The sequence below is a fragment of the Aspergillus ochraceoroseus genome (assembly GCF_002846915.1).
Source record: "Aspergillus ochraceoroseus IBT 24754 chromosome Unknown P175scaffold_2, whole genome shotgun sequence".
Taxonomy (NCBI): Eukaryota; Fungi; Ascomycota; class Eurotiomycetes; order Eurotiales; family Aspergillaceae; genus Aspergillus; species Aspergillus ochraceoroseus.
The window spans coordinates 3,934,680-3,955,655 of NW_024468477.1; the positions used below are offsets into that span (position 1 = coordinate 3,934,680).

The 20,976-nt window shown below is 49.4% G+C and overlaps 7 protein-coding genes across 7 annotated transcripts; 4 read left to right on the forward strand and 3 right to left on the reverse strand.

Moving 5' to 3' along the window:
- The first annotated feature begins 23 nt into the window (after window positions 1-23).
- On the forward strand, window positions 24-2,056 carry P175DRAFT_0500068 (SWIB/MDM2 domain protein). Its single transcript, XM_040896874.1, has 5 exons — window positions 24-465; window positions 566-702; window positions 801-1,250; window positions 1,321-1,374; window positions 1,440-2,056. Exons 1-5 carry the CDS (start codon window positions 459-461, stop codon window positions 1,623-1,625), a joined length of 834 nt encoding a protein of 277 aa, XP_040754901.1. The 5' UTR covers window positions 24-458; the 3' UTR covers window positions 1,626-2,056.
- Window positions 2,057-2,149: 93 nt separating this feature from the next.
- On the forward strand, window positions 2,150-10,271 carry P175DRAFT_0515377 (E3 ubiquitin-protein ligase HEL2). Its single transcript, XM_040898855.1, has 7 exons — window positions 2,150-2,965; window positions 3,030-3,268; window positions 3,325-4,890; window positions 7,862-7,879; window positions 8,449-8,689; window positions 8,755-9,836; window positions 9,937-10,271. The coding sequence occupies exons 1-7, from the start codon at window positions 2,483-2,485 to the stop codon at window positions 10,178-10,180; spliced, it is 3,873 nt and encodes a 1,290-aa protein (XP_040754902.1). The 5' UTR covers window positions 2,150-2,482; the 3' UTR covers window positions 10,181-10,271.
- Window positions 10,272-10,655: 384 nt separating this feature from the next.
- On the reverse strand, window positions 10,656-11,730 carry P175DRAFT_0500074 (putative IgE binding protein). The gene is made up of 2 exons (XM_040896875.1): window positions 11,184-11,730; window positions 10,656-11,045 (listed from the first exon to the last, which is right to left on the reverse strand). The coding sequence occupies exons 1-2, from the start codon at window positions 11,445-11,447 to the stop codon at window positions 10,713-10,715; spliced, it is 597 nt and encodes a 198-aa protein (XP_040754903.1). The 5' UTR covers window positions 11,448-11,730; the 3' UTR covers window positions 10,656-10,712.
- Window positions 11,731-12,718: 988 nt separating this feature from the next.
- P175DRAFT_0431651 (velvet factor family protein) lies at window positions 12,719-13,984 on the reverse strand (the record flags this gene model as incomplete). The annotated part of the gene is made up of 4 exons (XM_040893497.1): window positions 12,719-12,998; window positions 13,066-13,554; window positions 13,608-13,687; window positions 13,745-13,984. 4 exons carry the CDS (start codon window positions 13,982-13,984, stop codon window positions 12,719-12,721), a joined length of 1,089 nt encoding a protein of 362 aa, XP_040754904.1.
- A 1,917-nt stretch (window positions 13,985-15,901) lies between these two features.
- P175DRAFT_0475963 (Zn(II)2Cys6 transcription factor domain-containing protein) lies at window positions 15,902-17,325 on the forward strand. Its single transcript, XM_040895257.1, has 2 exons — window positions 15,902-16,099; window positions 16,163-17,325. Exons 1-2 carry the CDS (start codon window positions 16,013-16,015, stop codon window positions 17,288-17,290), a joined length of 1,215 nt encoding a protein of 404 aa, XP_040754905.1. The 5' UTR covers window positions 15,902-16,012; the 3' UTR covers window positions 17,291-17,325.
- Window positions 17,326-17,942: 617 nt separating this feature from the next.
- Window positions 17,943-19,326, forward strand: P175DRAFT_0530637 (uncharacterized protein; the record flags this gene model as incomplete). Its single annotated transcript, XM_040899803.1, has 4 exons — window positions 17,943-18,238; window positions 18,305-18,740; window positions 18,792-18,986; window positions 19,042-19,326. 4 exons carry the CDS (start codon window positions 17,943-17,945, stop codon window positions 19,324-19,326), a joined length of 1,212 nt encoding a protein of 403 aa, XP_040754906.1.
- A 50-nt stretch (window positions 19,327-19,376) lies between these two features.
- P175DRAFT_0176048 (uncharacterized protein) lies at window positions 19,377-19,817 on the reverse strand. The gene has a single exon (XM_040892509.1). It carries the CDS (start codon window positions 19,703-19,705, stop codon window positions 19,454-19,456), a length of 252 nt encoding a protein of 83 aa, XP_040754907.1. The 5' UTR covers window positions 19,706-19,817; the 3' UTR covers window positions 19,377-19,453.
- Between the last annotated feature and the right edge of the window lie 1,159 nt (window positions 19,818-20,976).

Genomic DNA, 20,976 nt, shown 5'->3' on the forward strand with positions numbered 1-20,976 from the left:
TTGGCATACAAGGTTATCGTCTTGTTGGAGATCATAACATAACAATAATCGCGATCCTGCAAACGCATCGTCCCGGTTTCCTTTGCAAGTGTCATCTGGTGGAAGCTGCTGGTCGTTGTGGGCCGGCTTTACCTCACCTTGCTCTTTGTTTTATTTCTAGTTATAGTTAGTTATTGGATCCCATCTTCCTGAGTCATTATCTTCTTCCCCTCCCGCCCTTCTCTCTCCATTTTTCATCTCCCATCTTTTAACTAATGCCCCGCCGGTCCTAAGCGCCAGCGCTACGCCCAGATTTGGACGATCTGCTTCCAGCACATGCTCGTCATCGCGCGCTCCTCAGGTTGATCCCAGCGTCACCACCTGCATTTCGGTCACTGTTCAGCAATTGACACTATTGCAATTGTTTTTTTGATAGTTCTTGCGGCACAGAACGCCTAGCCAAGCTCTTTAGTGATAGGATGTCGCGTAAGTTTGGCTTCTCTCCAGCTTTCCCCGGCCCACGCCCAGCCGCGCCGAGGCCACTGTCAACTGACATCATGCTCTGCTTTCTTTTTTTTTGTGACAGTCTCCCCAGATTCCCGCGATCAATACATTCCGATCATCGATTCAATTCTAGCAAAAAGCGACCTCAACACCATATCTGAAAAACGCATTCGCAAAGGGCTCCAGGAAGCTGTCGGCTATGATCTTACCCCGCAGAAGGTCTGCTTAAGCTTCACCTTCGTCGCATCTTATGGCCCTAATGGTCACAGATGCTGGTTGATCGTCGATGATAATGCTAACGTGGATTGTTCTACCAGGCTGCGATTAAGCAGCTTATCATGGAAAGGTTCGACATCTTCGCCGAAAAAGGGGGCGTAGAGGCCCCCTCGACGACCAACGGCCACGCGCAAGATAATGGGTCTGCAACCCCTGTGGAACCGTCCTCCCCCGCCCAATCCTCGATTTCGCAGAAACGCCAGGCGGACAGTGCGGAACAGTCGGATAATTCGAGCAAGACCCCCCCAGCTAAGAAGAAGAAGGCGAGTCACGATATCGATGCGGATGCATTGTTTGCTGCGAAGTTGCAGGCCGAGGAGAATATGCGCGCTCGCCCTACTCGCGGGGCAAGTACCCGCAGAGCACCCCCAGTGGTGAAAAAGAAGAAGCCGAGCGCAAAGACGGCGAAAAAGGTCAAAGCAGAGGATGATTCAGACCTGGAGTCTGGCTCCGACTCGGGGAAGAAAGTGAACCGATCGGGAGGGTTTCACGTACGTGGGATCGATTCATCGCCATAAAACTACACGATTGGATTTTACTAAATAAAAAAAATGACTATAGAAGCCGCTTACCCTTTCACCAGCACTTTCTGCTCTATTGGACGGTGAGGTGACTGTACGTACCCTCTTTCGCACTCTTGTATTGCTCCATTCCTAGAACAACTCTCACTCTTCCAACAGCTTTCCCGCCCCCAGACGGTGAAGAAATTGTGGCAGTATATCCACGAGCACGATCTTCAAGACCCCAGCGACAGGCGTCAAATTCGTTGCGACGATGCAATGCGTGCGGTCTTTAAACAGGACCGTATACATATGTTCACGATGACGAAGATTCTCAGTCAAAACCTGTACAGTCCGGATGAATAGTCCTCTCGATCTTTTCTGGAGGCAGGCAACTGCATGCCTCGCCCCTTCCCATGAGACTGCTGCAACCTTACGAATATTTGATATTTCCTCGCTATACCGCATTTGGAAACTAGGCGCTATTTCTATCCTTGCTTTTCTTATTTTCCTTTGACATTTTTCTTTTTATTATTATTCCTGCTTCATCTCTGCGAGTGATCTTGCTGCTGCATTTTCCTGTTCTCTCACTATTGGCGAAATGATTGCCCTTTTCTTTCCTTTTGTTTCTCTGCTATTCTCTCCAGCGGGAGTTGGTGTTGACTTGCAGACAGGTGTGATTGAATTGCTGTTAACTAGAAACTTGCTATTCTTGACATAGAATGTCATAGCTGGACCCGTCGTTGAATACTATTCATTTCTGACAACTCATTTGTAGATGAGTTGAGTCACAGCCTGAGCTCAGCCTCCTAACTTCAAACCCAGCCTCGTCACCAGTAGTGATCTAGCCAATCTGAGTAATGTTGAGCTATGAAATGTAATACAAGGTGTTACTCCTTTTTATTTTATATAAAGGTGTTGCTTGGAAGCTTACTAGGAGTCGCTATATCATTGTGAGGAGTTAGTAGTTCAGTCGATGAACAGGATTGTGATGCTCACTAAGCACTTATGTATCTCGAACTTCTCCAAAAAAAGGCCAACTTTTTTTCCCCCGCCGCTTTCAATTTGAACCCCCCCACTGTGCCAATTGTTCTGCTCATCAACACCACCAGGAAAAGAGTTCAGCTTTCCCCCTCTTAGCTAGCTTTTTTTTTTTTTCCCACTGGGCTTCTGCCCCTTGCCGTTCTGTATCGACAAATCCTCTCCACTACTTATCACCTTCAATGTCGGAAGCTCAACCGCTCCAAACCTCGGGATCACAAAGCCAATCCCGTGGCGGCGGTGGTCGTCGTCGGGGTCGGGGATTTGGAACCCGGGGAACTGGCCAGCCGGACCATTCGAATCCACAACAACTGACTGGCGGTTCTGCGAAAGGTCCACGATCTCGAGGTGGTGGGCCGCGCCGCGGGGGCGGGGGTCGCGACAGGCAATCTCGCGGTGCTAATAGACCGGGGTCTGCTGGTGAAGGCGCTGGTATACGGACCAACGGACCGATGTCTTCGGAGACAGTTGCGGGGGGCGAAACGAATGAGAGCAGAAAGGCCCCAGCGGAGGTGACAGATGATGCCGATGATGGAGAGGTCTGCTTCATTTGTGCGTCCAAAGTTGACCATACCTCCATCTCGCCATGCAATCATCGCACTTGTCATATCTGTGCGTTGAGGATGCGCGCATTATACAAAAGCAAAGCTTGTGCGCACTGTCGGGTAGGGGGTTCCCTTTCTTCTTCTGATTGAGAATGGCGGTTAATGTTTACTTGTCTTGTAATAGACGGAAGCCAGCTATGTTATTTTCACCGATGACGCCACGAAGCATTTCGAGGAGTTTACGGATAAGGACTTTTCTCAAAAAGACGAGAACTTGGGGATTAAGTACGAAAAAGATGAGATCTTTGAGGATACAGTTCTTTTGCTGCGATATAACTGTCCGGACCGGGATTGTGATGTGGCCTGCCTAGGATGGCCTGACCTCCACCGTCATGTTAAGAGCAAACATGGCAAGGTGATGTGGTAGGTATTATTCTTCATGGACCACAGAATCAACTACTTACTGGATCTTATAATAGTGACCTTTGTACTCGAAACAAGAAAGTCTTCACGCACGAACACGAGCTCTTCACAGTTGCGGAGTTGCGCAGGCATGAACGACATGGTGATGACATCCCTGGCGCTCTTGATCAAAGCGGATTTAAGGGACATCCCGAGTGTGGATTTTGCCACCAACGATTTTACGGGGACGACGAGTTGTATGCTCATTGTCGCGACCGCCATGAAAGATGTCATATTTGCGATCGACGGTCCGGCAGCCGTCAACAGCAGTACTACATCGACTACAACGCGCTAGAGGATCACTTCCAAAAAGACCATTTTCTCTGCATGGATCGGGAATGTCTGGAGAAGAAGTTCGTCGTGTTTGAGTCGCAGATGGACCTGAAGGCGCATCAATTGGAAAGCCACCCTAATGGACTATCGAAGGATGCCAGACGCGACGCACGGACGGTGGACATGTCCGCCTTTGACTTCAGAGCCCCATATCAGCCTCAACGACAGCGTCGTGGTGCTGGTCGCGGCCGCGATCCAAATGCCGAAGCTGCGCCGCTATCAACAGTGCAGCCTCTTAGGCGAGACGAGATTGCCTATCAACGCCAGATGGCCATTCAGAGTGCGCAGTCCGTCTCCACGCGGAGCTTTGGTGGGCAACTGTCCCGAGACGAAACACAGACAGTGCAAGCTCCTCGATCAGCGGGGCCTACGCCTGCTCGTACTCCCCCGGCTGCCTCAACTCCAGTCGCGGAGATGGATAACCTCAACCTCGGTTCTGGTACCCCGCAGGATCAAGCCCGCCGTCTTCGACACACCACAGTTATTGAACGAGCGTCGAACCTTCTTGGCAATGACCAGAACAAAATCAATGAGTTCCGCACTCGAGTCTCAAACTATCGCGCCTCCACAATCTCCGCAACAGAACTTATTGATGCATTTTTCTCCCTCTTTGATACCTCCAGTTCCGAACTTGGAAAACTTATTAAAGAGCTCGCAGAGATTTATGAGGAAGAGCCCAAACGGAGCTCGTTGTTAAAGGCTTGGAATGACTGGCGTGCAATCAATGAGGATTATCCTGCCCTCCCCGGCCCAGGAGGCATCATCCCGGGCATGTCACCCAGTACTGTCAGCGGCAGCGGGGCTGGTGGCAGACGCGTACTTCGCCTGAAGTCCTCAACTGCCCAATCATCTCGCGCGGCTGGCAGGAACAGCGTATCATCAGCTTCTAGCAATCCCTTTCCACCCCTTTCTTCCTCTACATCCCGTTCTAAGCCTGCTGCTACTGCTACTGCCGCTGCCGCTGCCGCTGCCGCTACACCCTGGGGTGGTGCTACTACAATCGCCGCTCCTCCCTCATCACGAACGTACGCCAATCCATCATCCCGATCTAATGCTAAGCCTGCATCCTCTGGCCCCGTAAATACGGGCAGTGCAGAGGCCTTCCCTTCTCTGCCCGCAGCCCCCAAACCAAACGTTCTTATGGCGGGTCTCACGCGCGGAACCGTCCGATGGGACAACCGTCATCCTGCACCGGGGAATGCCTGGTCATCCTCGGGGGGGGACGCTGGTCCTAGCTCGGCAGAGCCCGAGTTCGAAGACTTTTCGACTGGCGGTGGTAAAAAGGGTAAAGGGAAGAAGGGAAAGCAAACTCTATTCCACTTTGGATGATTTTAATACATTCCCGTTGAATTATACTCAGCATGCGGGCGTTTATATTCACTCTATATTTGTACCTGAAGGAAGTATATTTGTCCCCTTTAATGTAGAGCTAGTCTCACGAGAACTGTTGAAAGACGCAATAGAAAGGAGAAAGGAGAAAAGTTGAAGATTCCCCCCCCCCTGTCTGCGAATAGCAAAGCAACATTTGATAATCTTACATATTACGATTTTATCGAGTCACCTACCATTTTTTTTTTTTTCTACTCCGGGTCTGTTCTTTGAACCTTACCAGACGAGGCCACTCGTCCTAATTTATCGCTGGCGTCAACCAGATTCCCTCCCGAGGAAGACTCAACCGTGGGTGGGCCATTTGCGTATTTGAGAGACCGACACATCGTACGCAAGCGGCTGGGAGTGTTCGGAGTTGGAAATCTCAATATCCTGCCCTGATCTACTACGCTCATACCTGTCCCCATTATCCCACACAACCGTATCTTGAACTAGGTCATCCCCAAGATCAGGGTCTTCATCATCCCCGAGACGCGCAATATCCTCGTCGACAGCGGCCATCTGCAATGTAAACCTGTCCTGCAGGCGTTTCAACCACCTTCTAAGCGTGTCGCCCTCCATGTTCCCGTCTCTGGCGTGAAGGAGTTGCTCCCGTAAGGAGAGCATCAAGTTCCGTTTTCGCGCAACAGCTAGAGCCCTCGTCTTGCTGTGTCGACGCTGCGAGATCTGATGGAGTTTCTCAGAGACCTGGAGCGATTTTTCCAGCAGACCATGTGGGAAATCGACCAGTTTAGCTAGAGTTAGTCCGTAGAACTGTGTTGTATTCGGACCCTCTGTGATTTTGTAGTACATTGTCATCTTCGATGCGTCGGGCGAGATCTCTGCTGCGAGATGGAGGCTGACGACACCGCTGCGTTCGGCCATGATGGTGGCTAGATCCTGGAAATGAGTGACGAACCAGACGAGAGCGTGGCTTTGGACCAGTGCTTCTGCGATGGCGATGGCGATTGCGAGCCCATCTGTGGTGCTGGTGCCGCGGCCGAGCTCGTCGATGATTACCATGCTGCGCGGGGAGAGATTGTGTAGGATGAATGCGGTTTCGCGCATTTCGGCGGCGAAGGTGGATACGTTTGCTTCAATATCGTCTGCTGTGGAAACACGAGCGAAGAGTTGATGGAAGATGGGGAAAGAGGAGTATTCTGCCGGCACAAAGGAGCCGATTTGAGCCATGACGGCCATTAGGGCTAGAGAGCGGATGTACGTGGATTTGCCACTCATGTTGCAGCCTGTGATAATTTGGAAGCGGGTTTGCTGGGTCGCATAGGCGTCGTTGGGGATGAATTTCTTCGTGTGTATCTTTTCTCGAATTGGATGTCGGCCGGACTTTATGGCAAGAACGTCGGTCAGCTCTGGGCGAATGTATTCGTTTGTTGTGGCGAGCTGCGCGAAAGCAGTGAGCATGTCGAGCATCGCAATGGCTTCACTGACTCTGAATAGGTTGGAGATCTCGGAGCAGATGTTCTGGGTGAGTTCTTGGATGGTTTTGTCACTCATATTTATTACTTCGTTATGAGCGTCTGTGATTTTCTGGTTTAGTTTGATAAGATCAAGGGTTTGGCATTCAATGCGGTTTCTTTTGCGATATATGTTGACAAACACTTCGGGGAGTGATGTCTCCGTGATTGGCAGGGTAATATAGTACTGACGCGCGGGGTCATATTTCAGGTCCAAAGAGATATTATGAGCCTCTGCAATAGTTAGATGTCAGAAAGAAGCAGGGAGATACCATCTAGGATTACCTGATAGGTTGGCTATAAGCTCTGCAGCATCCATATTAGCTTCTTTGTACGTCTGTCTCGCCACGTCGAGGAGACTGTTTACTCCTGCCTATTGTTATGCAGAGCATGTCAGGAAGGTAGAGTGGTACCGGAGAGTGTAAATACCTTGACACAGTATATCCGTTGATTTCGAAGGTCGAGAGGCTTTGTTTGGTACGCTACGTGCTCGTTAAGAGTTGATTCTATCAACTGTTCAACGGCCGCGTGACTAGCAGGAGCACATATCTGAGTATATTAGCGTTTTTCAGTACAAGGTATATAGCTAAAATACCTACTTCTCTGATGGCTAGGAGCAGCCTGCTCTGAGCCGTTGTAAGTGCCTTGTAGACGGATCTGATCGAGGAAACATAGGTTTTGAGCATGATAACATTGTTGACAGATTGTTCAAGGTATTGAAACGTTGGTTTGGTAGGAACAATGATAAGCTTGGTTGTTAGTTTTTCTGAGCAACCGCATAAGTAAACAAACTTACAGCGCTCAGAACCCTGTCCGCATCAACGAACCCTTTCAAAGCTGTTGGGTACAGAGGTTACTATCGATGTATGAGTTCTAGGTATAACATCACGTACCTTGTCGTACGGAGGAAAACATCTCCTCCTTGGTAGATAAGTCCTCGACAGCCTCATACCGTTCCACCAATTTGAATTCCTCTGTTGATGGCTGAAGAATATTAGCTCTCAGTAGTCGCGCTCCCATGGGCGTAAGTGTCGCGTTCATATGACCGAAAAGGCTTTCGTTAGACCTGGCGTTATGTAGGTTTTTCATGAGTTCTAACGACCCAATTGTGGACAAGTCGATTGACATTGATCCCTGTGAAGGCTCGAATCGGATCCGAAGTGAATATGAGGTGAAGATTCGGTTGAGTTCCAGCTCGACATATTTAAGTACCTGGAAAATCAGCCTCTGCATTCAAATTAAACAATCTACTGGTACACGCACCGCAGCGAAACAACACGCAGCGAAGTAGTTCCCCCCTAGAGTAACTTTGATCGAGTCAGCGTCCTCTGCAAAGGCCAATCGTTGCACATATTCATGTCCTGCTTTTTCTGCCCAGTATTTTCGGTCAAGGAACGTAAATGCGGTATTTGAGATATTCGCCTGGATTATATAAAACAACTTCGAAGCCCTTGCGGTGCTCATGAAGAGGATCTCGGTGGGTTCAAATACGCTGATTTTGGTGACTGTTTTTGCATACGTCTGGCTGTCACATATCTGGCACAAAACGGCTTCCGCAGTTGAAAGGTTCACAAATGCAAGACCAACTGTGGATGATATTCCTCGGGATTCGCTGATGGCGCATATGATGTCCTGAGATGCGACGCTCGTGGCCGTTGTAGCGGGCCTGGCTGTTTGGTTAAGGGTACTGTTTTGCGCAGAAAGAGGAGCAAAGGGCGTGGCTCCAATTGAGCAAGCCCTAGAAAGGATGGAAGACATGTTTTATTTTTAATCCACGAGACCTGAATTGAGACGTCAGTTCATTGGAGTTGATGGAAGAGAAGGAAAAGAAAAGAAAATGAGGATGTAACTTGGGTTCTATACAAGGTTCCGAAACAGGTTTAGCGCAGATCGTCGCCGATAAGCCGTCGGCGGGCACTTTTTTTTTTCTCGAGGCGGAGATTTCATATTTTTTTTTTCCAACAGTGCAGACAAATACAAAATGGCGACCCTCCTCCCTCCGCCCAGTAAACGTCAAAAGACGGAGATCGCCGAAAAGGCGCGTCTTCAGCAAGATATCCAGAGTATCCCAGATAACCTGGGAAGCATCCGAGTGCAATTCTTCGACCAGGCGACCGGCTCTGCGACAGGACCTGCGGTCTCGGTTCCGGTGGCCGACGCTACAGTAAAGAATCTCGAGACGCTTCTGAACACATTACAAGGCAATGTAGGTATGCGGCGGGTGTTTCGGTATGGGTTTGATCGGCGCTAATTGGTTTCTTGCGAATTTAGGAAGATGATGATGACCGAGTTCCGTATCGATTTACCTATCAGTCCGAAGGAAAGGACAGCCAGACGATCGATATCCTAGCAGACCTGTACCACTCCCTATTGAAACCGGGATTGAAAACCACAGAAGACACGGTCCATCTTTACTTTACCCCACAGGCTGTTTTCCGCGTGAAAGCCGTCTCGCGATGCTCTGCTTCTATAGCCGGACATGGTGAAGCGATCCTCGCCACCTCATTCTCTCCAGTAAATTCCTCGACAATGGTTACTGGCAGCGGAGACTCCACCGCTCGCATCTGGGACTGCGACACCGGAACGCCACTACATACCCTGAAGGGCCACACGAGCTGGGTGTTGGCGGTCAGCTACTCGCCGAACGGGGCTATGGTCGCAACGGGAAGCATGGACAACAGCGTACGGATCTGGGATGCGAAGAAGGGACAGGCGCTGGGCGCTCCTCTTAAGGGACATGCGAAGTGGATTACTAGCTTGGCTTGGGAGCCGTACCATCTCCAGCAATCGGGCAGCCCGCGGATAGCGTCGGCTTCGAAGGATTCTACAGTGCGAGTTTGGGATGTCATCTCGAAACGAGCCGATATCGTGCTCACAGGCCACAAGGGCTCAGTGACCTGTGTTCGCTGGGGCGGGACAGGCAAGATCTACACCTCCTCCCATGATAGAACCATCAAGGTGTGGAACTCGCAGAACGGAACCCTCATCCAGACTCTGTCCGCACACGCCCACCGCGTCAACCACCTTGCACTATCGACAGACTTTGTCCTCCGAACGGCTTTCTACGACCACACGGGGAAGATTCCCGACTCCGAGGCCGAAAAGGTCGCGACGGCGAAGAAGAGATTCGAACAAGCGGCCACAATCAACAACAAGATCGTCGAGAAGCTTGTCTCTGCAAGCGACGACTTTACCATGTACCTATGGGACCCGGAGAGTTCGAGCAAGCCAGTCGCCCGACTTCTCGGCCACCAGAAGGAGGTTAACCATGTGACTTTTTCCCCTGACATGGCGTACATTGCTTCCGCTGGGTTCGACAACCACGTAAAACTATGGAACGGCCGTGACGGAAAGTAAGTTCTCTCTCTCTCTCTCTCTCTCTCTCTCTCTCCCCCTCTTTCTTTCTACATTTTCTTTTTCTTGTCAAGACTCACGCGGACAAATGCCCTCCAGATTCATCACTACCTTCCGCGGCCACGTCGGCGCAGTCTACCAGTGCTGTTTCTCGGCTGATTCGCGGCTCCTTGTTTCCTCATCCAAGGATACAACCCTGAAAGTGTGGAACGTGCGAACGGGGAAACTCGCCATGGATCTCCCAGGCCACAAGGACGAGGTCTTTGCAGTGGATTGGAGCCCCGATGGACAAAAAGTAGGCAGCGGCGGGAAAGACAAAGCGGTACGGATTTGGAGGCATTAATAAAGTAGTACCAGTAACTACCACCCACACTAGAACCGAGTAGTAGTACGGAGTAGACCTACATACATACATGCATACATACATACATACATACATAGACCAAAGAAATCTTCTTATTTGTGTCGTCTGATATAGACTTGCTTTACATTCCGCAATTACACAGTTGATTTTATACTACTAGTACTACAGAGACGCGGAGTTATTCTGCTCTGTTTTTTTTTTTGTTTTTTTTTTTTTTTTTTTTTCAATATGATCTGGGAAACTATTTATTATATATGTACATCAGTATAATAATGTATTTCGATCTAAACTAATGATGCAATGGCTCCTGTTACTATTACTATGTGCTGTACATTTATTGGTGTGCATACCAAGTCAATTCAATCTCAACACAATATCAACGTATATCATGAATGGCAAGTAAGTAATCCTATATAAATAAATATATACTTCCCCCCTCCCCCCCCCACCCCCACACAACACCAACCAGCCCACCAACCAAGTAAACTCAACCTTTTACCGGTTAAAGTATCTAAATATACTGCCAGGTATTCCCTGCATCATCCGTGGGCACGGCAAGCGCCGAGAACCCCAAGCAGTCATCCACACTCCCAGAGGGGACGGTGGCGTTCTGCAGCGCCGCAAACACCTGCCACTTTTCATCGCTAGTCGGGCAAGCCATGAACCCGGACGCGCCCCAACCGGTGTAGAGGTAGTGGCCGAAGGCGGATCCGGGGGCGCCGGCCTCGTATTCAAAGGGACCGAGAGAGGAACCCGTTGGGATGTAGGCGGAATGAGCCTGGGTGAATTTCAGGGCGCCTTCGGGGCTGACGTAGATTTGTTGCCCACCGGGGACGACTACGGACTATCCATCCCCCCCCCACCCCCGTTAGCGTTAATGTTAAGGTTGACGATTGGGGGATTTCGTTTTGGAAGGATGGGGTTGGGATGGTATAATATATATAATAATATGACGGTTAGATGGGGAGCAAGGGAGACGTACCAATGAACCGCCGTTTCCGGCAAGGACAGTCATGTTACCCGGGGGGCAGCCAGAGGTGAGCGGGCAGTAAGTGCCTGGTTCGCCTCCTAGCCAAAAGGACTGGCCTGCGGCGTTCATGGGGAGAAGGTGGATGGGAGACGCGGAGCGACTGGACATAACAGTGAAGGCCGTGGGGTTCTCAGCTGGTGCGGAAGCGCCGCTGTCGGTTGGGGCAGCGGCCGCTAGGAAGGGGAGAAGAAGAGAGGAAGCAAGCTCGAACTTCATGGTGATAGAGTTGATTATGATGATGGTATTAACGAGTGCGTTTGTTTTGGTTCAATGGCTGTGGTTGATTGATCGTGATGCGATGCGGACACAGGCTCGAATTTATAGTCTCCATGTCTCGGGATTCAGGGTGCAGAGCACACCATGCGACAAGGTTCGGGGAACATAACCCGCGACGCTGCAAGTCGGAATAAGCTGCTGGATGAATCTTGAATGAACGAGGTTGCATTGCTGCCAAAGCTATTGTTCCCTGGCGTAGGCCAAGGAACAAGTCGAAGGAGCGGTGGTTGGGTAGAGACAATAATCATGACGTTCGTCGAGAGGGGGAGGAGAGTGGGCGCGAAGGCGCGGAGGAGGAATGCAAATGCAATGTCTCACCTATCCAAGACATCTCCCGTATCGCAATAATACTGATAATAATAGCACGAACGATCCCAATCAAACTGTGATCCGTTAGTCCTTGAACTGTGGCTGGAGCTGCTGGTACCAGGGAATCACCATGGCTGTATGTTCTGCTTCGATTCATATGCGTCAGATATGTACCGTAGATGATGATTATATCGAGTCATCGACAAACCAAGCAAGGACCGAGAGGATCACCAATGATTCCTCCCATCGTTGCAGGTTCCAAGAATAGAATTGCTGCAGATGCGGAGATGGTTTTTTTTTTTTTTTTTTTTTTTTCAGTCAGCACTAGAGAGGGAAACATCACCAGTCTGGTGGCAATTCAACTGGTATCGCTGTCTGACTCTTGAGACCGATCGCACGAGGTGACTCTTACAAGATCTTTCACGCGTACTTTGTGAGCTTGAGGTCCATCCCCGCTTAATATGAATCGGATTTATTGAAGTAAATTCCATACACAGTAGTAGACCTCATTCATTCTCATCCTCAGGAGAAAAAAAAAAAAAAAGCATGATGATCTCTTTTGTATTTCCCCCCTGCGCGTTTTGTAGCTTGCATCCGGGAACAATACTCAAACTAAATAATGACTATTCTGAACTAAAGCAGTATACAAAATTAGAAAAACTAAAGGGCAAAGTGAAAGCAAGAATGTAAAAGAGGCAGAAAAAGCCCGTGGCACCAGTCCTAGAGAAAGAGGTAGCAATACAACCCACCCAAATGAGCCAAATAAAACCCCCCAGAACACCGCAAGCCGAACCCCCCACGTCTTAACCCGTAAATGCGTCAATAACCAGACCGAACAACAAGCCGAATAACGCCGTCCGGTCCTCTACCCAACCATTGAAGGAATGAAAGGCAGTCTGGTCTCAAAAGTCGTTATCCAGACCGTCGTCTTCGTCACTGTGGCGTCCACGAGAGCCCTTAACCCCGTCCTTGCGGATAGGGATCTTAATCCCTTGCAGCGCAAAGCATTTACTAAGGGCTGTGCTTTCAATCACACCAGGAAATTTCTTAGCGGAGAAGACCTGGAATGGTTCAGAGAAGACAGAAGCAAGAACCGGAGCAGATCCATGGTTGATCACCGACAGACCATTGGAAGCGTCATTGCTAGAGGAAGATCCTACATTCACAAAGCTCATTTTAAGACTGAAGTCCCGTTAGTATACACAAAACAAATTGTTTTTTTTTAAGAGGACGCGTTGACGGAACCTACCGGAATACTCCTTCTGTACGCACACTCAAATCCTGCAAGATAAACCACACGCCAATCTTATTGTCGGGGTCCGTAAGGCGGAAGGCGCTGGCGCTGAGACTGCCGATGAGGTTGCGAGTGAACATGCCGCCGGGACCGGAAGCTACTGGTTGCGCTGGGGACATGTTCGTTGGAGGCATGCCGCTACCAGCGTAGTACGGCGGATAGTAGTGTGCCTGCGGGTTGCCATAGGGGTTCGGGTATTGCATCTGCGGGTTCCCACCATAGTAGTTGTTCATTTGAGGGTATCCGACGGGTTGGCCGTAGGGACCCTGTGCGTAGGATTGCGGGAACGGGGGAGAGGTGGGGTTTGGAGGCGGAGGGTAGGATGAAGACATCGCTGTCGATATCGACGGAGATGTGGCCGAGTGTTTAACAAGGTTCACCTCGTGCGTCCCTTCCGAGTTCCATAAATCTACCATGAGAACGTAAAAGGATGTGTCAATCTCACTAGATTCTTCGTTAGCACTACGAGCTTTTCCTTGAGCGTAGGATTTGCACACTTGATGTCGATTTCTTTTTCCGTCTGCGCATCTCGCACAATGAGGCGAATACAAGGAGGGGGAGTAATAGGTCTCCGGTCCTGATTTCACGGTGAGTATGGACTTGACCAAAGCACGTAAAAAAGGGACGAACGGACCTTATCGCCAAACCCGCACATCCGTGCACGAATAGGCTGCTGCACAACCTGGAGGGACCAGATACGGCCATCATGGATTGTCGACAATGGATCCAGGCTACCAGTCGGAATACCGCTGCCAGGCACTGGGCCAGCGGAACCCGGAGTGGTATACACGGACGAGGGAGGCGGGATTCGATCCATGGAGAGGGGAGGAGGAGCGGGTGGTGCGGGATGTGCTCGTTCTTCGATGGCGTACATGGCTAGTGAGCGATTCGCAACGAGAACTGGAAGACGGAAAAGAGAGAGGCCAGCGCCTTGGAGTTGAAAATGGAACCTGGATCGTCCACCGCGGAGAGATATGCGATACGACAAACACACATGCGAGAAGAGTTCAACGCCTTTTGTCAGGTTGTTGATCGAGCTTCTCGCGACCGCGGTTAGAGCACCGGGGATCCTCCTGGAGCACAGGCGGAAGCGCAACTGTGGATGGGGGAGGTCCTGGGATGGTCGAAGGGCTGCGAATCGCCGGGAGGGGCTTTTCTAGGTCGGAGGGAGGGCTGAATTTGAATTTGCAGAAAACGGCCCAGGGACTTGGATGGATAGTTGCAGAGTGTAAAATTCCGGCGGCCCCAAGAACGAAAAAAATTCTGGGACAGAGGGTCGAGTGGCGAAGAGGGGTCAGCACCCGAAGCGACGAGGCTTGCGAGTGAAAGGCCTTGAATAAGTCTACACCCGATCGCGGTTCGACATCAGTAAGAGTTGGGGAAATAAAATTGATATACATACGATACAATAAGCTAAGAGTGCGACACCAGCTTGAAGCTCACCAGAGCAACCGGGGATCGTCCTTTGAGGTGAGCCGCGGGAGCTGTCACAAGTGCGGGAGATTCGCTGATTCCACGGGTCCAGCACCAAAGGTTCACAACGTCCAGACAGGATGGAAAGTTGACATGGAGGAAGAAATGATTGGTTAGGTAAGAAGCTGTAGAATTCAAAGGGGAAAAAAAAGGGGAAGGTGGAGGGGAGAGTGGGTGAGAATAAGAGGATGAAAGATGGTGGCGGCCGAGGGAAAAGCGAGAGGGAGAGAGAGAGAGAGATGATGAGCTCATACAAGTGGATAGAGAAGTTAAGTTCATCTAAGAATACCTGTACTACGTACCTACGTATGTATTTCTGAATAGCCCGGCGCAGGAACCTCACGACCCAGACAGTCGGGTTCAGACTCCTGCCTACTACGGAGTAGGCTTGTTACTTCCCGCTGCTAGTATATGTAGTACAAGGGAAAAGGAAAGAGAAAGAGATATAGTCGTTTTTCAATATTCTCTTCTCATTCTATATCTCCAACAGCTCAAATCCGGTCTGTTCGGTTGGGTATTGGCCGATGTAACAAAAGAGGGGAACGTCCGAAATGGGCTACATCATAGTTAGTTATACGGAGTACTTGGTAATCCAATTCTAGGCAAAAGGTTTCTTTTGAAATTAATAAAATGGTCTGGTTTAGGAAGGAGTACAGAATGGTCGTACACAGGAGCAGATGGATGGATTTAGGCGACCGTTTTCAGATCCGAGGATACTTACTGACCATCGCTTAGCTTGAACCCCTTAAGCATCGATCTAACTCATCTTCATCGGAGATCCCGGAGCTGGTAATCCGTCAGACGCCAACGCGGCCTCTATCCAACTTAATTTATCGGCCAACCGATCTGACCCTTTCCAGGGATTGATGGATTATTTGACTCGAAGAGACTTGGATCCCCGCTGCCCGGACCCAGCCATATCAACTTACCGCTGAGGTCCAGGGGGACCAAATCGGTTGTTCCTGTTTGATCCTTGGGATTAACCTGATAAACAAATGTAGGACTCCGCGTAGATGGATAGATGGACATGGACATGTTAGGATTTTCTTCTCCTAAGTAGATCTGTCAGCTACCCGGAAATATACAGGTTTTATAGCAGTGGTGCAACTCGACAATCAGGTCACCCGGTGGGAGACTCGGAGTATCAATAACATTGACATGTGAGCTAACCGCTAAAACCCCCCCAAAAAAAAGCCTTCTAAAATTCTTAATATATTTTTAGCGTCAGGTAGTGACCTATTTTGTTTTTACTTAATCTAATATATAATATATATTAGTAGAGTAAAATAGAGTAAAATATTTCATTTCTGCTAAACTTCGCTGGTTCTCCTGGCTTAGTCAACCGTTGATTTATTTCAGCCTCCACGACCATCGTTTTTATTTGACGACATGGAACCATATCGTTTCCACTGCGTTACAATCAGACACAATGCTGCGTGGAGACTCCATAAGACCTCGGCGCCCTCATACGAAGTCAAGGAATGGCTGTAAGCGATGTAAGGCCCGGAAGGTCAAGGTAGGCAGCAGCTCTTCCTCCCTCGTCCCAACTTCGTGCTTACCCGTGTCATTTGTTATCAAGTGTGATGAGACAAGACCGCAGTGTCACAACTGCATTAAACATGGGATCGACTGTATGTTCGACAAACCCGCACCCAGTGCTTCAAATGCCTCTTCTTCATCGGAGAGAAAACTTCAGAGGGATACTTCTCTACCTACCAGTACAGCTCCAAGTCCAAATAACCTTCCGGGGCACGGTGCATCTGTTGGTCCAGCAATGGGGGTAGCAGAAATGGCGCTGCTGCATCACTACTCGACCTCCACCTGCTACACCATCTCGATGCATCCAATGCTCCAGATGGTGTGGCGAATCAGGGTCCCTCAAGTCGGGTTTTCGTTTCACTTTGTCCTGCGTGCAATTTTGGCCCTCGCGGCGCTCCACCTGGCTCACCTGAAACCGGAAAACCGGGCACACTATGTTGCTGAGGCCGAGTTCCATCATAATATGGCTTTGCAAATGGCTTCGGCCGTTTTGTCAAATATCACCGAAGAAAACGCCCCGGCTATATATCTGTTTTCTACGCTGACTTCAATTATCTCCTGCGCAAAACCACGATTGCCAGATGACTGCTGGATGATCGGTGACCGAGATATCGAATGGCTGACGCTCTTTCGAGGGACATGGTTCATTATTGAATCAGCGGAGAATGCTATCAAAACCAGTGTCCTGTCGCCAATCTTCATCAACGGTATTCGGAGGAGACGTGCGCGCGAGGCCAAATCGACCACCAATATGTCCTTCTTGGATGACTTACGGCGACTCCTGAAGGAGACCGTGATGGACGCCAAAGAGCTAGCGTGCTATCTTGACGCTGTTGACGAGATGAGCAAATCATTTGCTACAATAGCCGATGTTGGCCCTGACAATTGCCAAACGGCCGATGTGTTCGTATGGATTCTTGAAACCTCAGAGGACTACCTCCGTCTTCTTCGCGAGCGCAAGCCCGAGGCCTTGGTCATCTTCTCCTATTTTTGTGTCATAACCAAGGCATTGGAATGGGCGTGGTGGATGCAAGGCTTGAGTACCCATTTGATTGAAGGAATCTACCGCCAGCTCAGCGAAGAACATCGGTGCTGGTTGCAGTGGCCTATGGAACAATTGGGCTGGATACCCCGAGATCTAACATTTAATCATGTTCAGCTAGGTTGAGACTTTTTGCCAACATGCACCTTTTTATTCAAAAGCAAAAAAAAAAAAAAAAAAAAAAAAATTAATATATATACTTTTTGGAAAGGGGGTCCGCCTAGCCCCCAAGGACAGCATTTAGTGAATAACGCCCATGACACAGGAAGAGAGCAACGGTTTTACAATGAAGATCCCATATTATTGGCACAAAAAGAGCCAGAAAATTATTCTTCTAATGATCTATGACAGAGGTCACTTTCAAAACCATATTTCCTGTGTTTGAAGACGTATTTATCCATTTGTGAGTGCTGAAAAACCTCCAGGCTGCATAGTCGACTTACCGTACTTTTGTCTCTGTCTCAGTCGATTAATTTACGGTGAGATCCCATTTCCCTACCAAAGAATTGGATCGTCGCTTGGTCTAGTTAATTATATATGTAATAATAGCGCCCAACATTCGACCTGCTGTTTCCAATTAGCGGGCTGGTAGTTCGTTACCCTCGGCTTCGTATTCGTGTTGCGTGCCTCGTCTCCACTGCTGCTGATTGGCCTTAGGCTACCACTAAATAGCCCTTCCCTATCAAGAATACTTGGGCGTCCATTATTTACCGTGAGTCGAACTTTTTGTGATTTCAATCCACAAAATGCCACCGGGATTGATTGGGGTTTCGACACGATGCGACCCGAGAGCCTAGTACTGATTACAGCACCCGTGTCGCGACCTATTCAAGCTGCCGCTGGCAGGAGTTACTCTGGTGTTTCGTACTTAAATAAGCCTGGGGCTCAATCCGACAATGTCCATGTGGTTGAGTTTGGTGACTTTGGCACGCCTACGAGTGCAGGACTGAAGGATGACCAGCCCGGGACTCCTCAGAAGCGTCGTCGTCGACTCTACATTCCTAACACCCTATGGACACGATCCTTCGCCATCACCGGAATCATCGAGACAGTCATTACCGTCGGAATCGAGAGGTAAGTTGGAAGCCCTACTCCGGCAGTTGCACCGCAGAGGTTGTCTGATAATGACTCTCGATCTAGTTGGATTATCATGAGCATCTCGAATCGCTACGATACTACCAAAACTGATGACGGGACCTTGCTCATTCGGTCGTTTCTTGGCCTGTATATATTCGGACTCCTCTACGAGCTTGCACTGGCATATGACGCCCTCAAACGCGAGAACACATTTCAGCTGATAGGACTCTGTATTTGCAACTTTGGGCTTCTGACATACGGGATTGTGCAACAAAGGGATATCAGAGATGCCATGATCAAGTTGGCGGGGGACGCAACGTCAGGCCACCACCTTTGGGGAATGTACCGCATTCCGCTTATCCTGGTGCCGGTTTTCCTGGCTGTTGGCACCTTGTTGATGGTTTTCGAGACGTGGAAGCTGCATGGGGAGTTTTCTTGGTCTATATACAAGAACATTAGTGCAGATTTGCAGATGAATCGCCGCTATACCACGTACCAGGTTCGACTTGCTATTTCACCAGCATCCTGTCAGACTCGCTAATATCTCCAGGTATACATTGCGCTGCTCAAGTTCGACTTCTTTTTTGTGTTTGGGACCCAGCTTCAGATCCTACTTGGGGTGAAAAGCCTCGATAACAGCCAGTTCATTTCGCAAGCCGCCCTGGTCCCAACAGCCATAGTGAGTCTCATCCTGGCTGCTCGCTTCTGTCGACTGGAAATGACCAAAGCCCTCATCGCTGTCATGGTACGAATGCTGCTCTGGGAAGTCAATTTCCGTTCACATCTAACGTCTACGGCAGGTTGTCATCTGCGCTCTCATCGCCAACCTCACAACCATCGTTTTTCGACTGTACAATCCGACGGAGAACGACGGCCTTGGCGGCTTCGGCAGTTCCTTGTCCTTGTTTGCGTCGGTGGCGATCCTGCTGCTCACCGGAACGCTCCTCAACTCTGTGCTGTGCATGCTGAACTTTCAGAAAGGGTTGAAACAGCACACCGATCACTTTCGAAGACGAGGCCGAGGCCGAGGAACAGATGTGGAGCTCTCCCAGACTGAAGGCAGATCCCGGTTTATACTAAATTAGAGATAATAAACTCTCTCTCTCTCTCTCTCTCTCTCTCTCTCTCTATAATTTCTAATGCTTGTTCTTCCCAAATCACCACGCCTATATTCCAACCGCCTAGCACTAATTCCTCCTAACCGTGATTCTTCTACAAATTCAACGTTAGTGCAGAGATATAAGGAAAGGAAGTGTCCAGACACACATTTGGCCGAGCGTCCTGTAACAGGACATGGAGATTTCTCTGCCGCAGGTCTCGCATATAGCGCTGCTGCTCGAGGGAGGTAGAATACACGGCATATTGCGTCGGTCCAAGGAACCCGAAGATACCGGCGGCGGTGGCGACGGAGGCCAGGGCAGCCACGAGGACAATGAAGATGAGAGCGGTTGAGCTGAGAGTCATTATTATGCCGAGAGGTGAAGAAGCACCCAGGCGGAAGGTCAACTGGAATCCAGGAGAAACTAGCCTAAGATCCCTCCCTCCATATATGTATGTATGAAGAAGCGCATGCGAAAAAAACCAAGCCTATAAGCACTAGGTTGCCTAGTTCCTTCTGGAGGTGACGTATCTGGACCTCGCATTCGCATACGAGGTCACTGTATAAATAGTTATAGGTATCTGATGACTATCTAGGTAGATATGTCTGCTCTGTTCTCGAATCAGTGGGGGGGGACCGTCTTCGGATTCGTACTCGGATTCTTCCATTAGTAGGATACGGAGTCGAGATTGATTTGATCGCCGAGCTGATTTGTAGATGCTTAGACTGGATGGGGGCTCCTTGAACTCGCATCATATTTAGGGCTGTTACCAGTCGCCAGTACAGTGGTAGTTGATGGGGTTGGTGATTGATGGGGGGGGGGTGCTGCTGGTGTTTTATCCGAGTCGGATTGTTGGGCTGATGTATCCAATATATTGGGACAGTCCGGACGGAAAGTGCATAATCTCTACCTACGTACATTCAATCCCATCCTCCAATTTCATCCGATCAAGTCCCCCCCCCCCCAAACCACCTTTCTATATAACAAGAGTCATAGTAGGTTGACATAGGGTTCATTCGCTGCTGCCTGGTTATACTAGTTCATCACTAGAAATGGACTCTTTCCTTACTCAGGGTTGCGTTGTTGCTGTACGGGTAGAAACGCCAATCACTATAGAGTACTCCATATAGTAGAAAGAAGAACCTGAAACTAGGAAATCTTATACATCATGATAGAGCAACCTGGAAAACAAGCAACGTAACTATTCCAATATTGCATCAAGCAGCAGTTAGGACGTGCCGATACCGAAAAGGTTGGTTGCAATGCAATCGGCATCCAGCATCGGTATCTATATCGATACTTGAGTATACATATGTACAGATCATGGATACATTCTGGTAGGTAGAATGAAGAATGATCTTATTGTTTCTATCGGAAGGTCTAGCTTGTTATCCCCATCGTCTACCTGGTACGCTGTCTTCCTCGGTATTGCTGCCGATGGCTGTGGCTGAGACAAGCATGCTAACTATCTATATGCTCATAAATTGGATCTCGATTGCACCCTGCACCCTGCACTCCGTACTCCTCCTGCCTTGTTTGGTTTGAGCGGCTTACGGGTCTATAGAGTATTCCGTATGTTAGGTGGTCTGTTCTGTTCACTAATGGGTTCTCATGCTCATGACCGTCATGACCAGC

Coding starts and splice junctions, on each gene's coding strand:
- P175DRAFT_0475963 (XM_040895257.1), top strand. CDS start 16,013: ATGCTGCGTGGAGACTCCATAAGACCTCGGCGCCCTCATACGAAGTCA. Junction 16,100..16,162: donor GTAAGGCCCGGAAGGTCAAG/GTAGGCAGCAGC, acceptor TTTGTTATCAAG/TGTGATGAGACAAGACCGCA.
- P175DRAFT_0500068 (XM_040896874.1), top strand. Junction 703..800: donor ATGATCTTACCCCGCAGAAG/GTCTGCTTAAGC, acceptor TTGTTCTACCAG/GCTGCGATTAAGCAGCTTAT. Junction 1,375..1,439: donor TATTGGACGGTGAGGTGACT/GTACGTACCCTC, acceptor CTCTTCCAACAG/CTTTCCCGCCCCCAGACGGT.
- P175DRAFT_0176048 (XM_040892509.1), bottom strand. CDS start 19,705: ATGACTCTCAGCTCAACCGCTCTCATCTTCATTGTCCTCGTGGCTGCC.
- P175DRAFT_0515377 (XM_040898855.1), top strand. CDS start 2,483: ATGTCGGAAGCTCAACCGCTCCAAACCTCGGGATCACAAAGCCAATCC. Junction 2,966..3,029: donor AAGCTTGTGCGCACTGTCGG/GTAGGGGGTTCC, acceptor GTCTTGTAATAG/ACGGAAGCCAGCTATGTTAT. Junction 9,837..9,936: donor TGGAACGGCCGTGACGGAAA/GTAAGTTCTCTC, acceptor AATGCCCTCCAG/ATTCATCACTACCTTCCGCG.
- P175DRAFT_0500074 (XM_040896875.1), bottom strand. CDS start 11,447: ATGAAGTTCGAGCTTGCTTCCTCTCTTCTTCTCCCCTTCCTAGCGGCC. Junction 11,046..11,183: donor CCGGAAACGGCGGTTCATTG/GTACGTCTCCCT, acceptor GGGGATGGATAG/TCCGTAGTCGTCCCCGGTGG.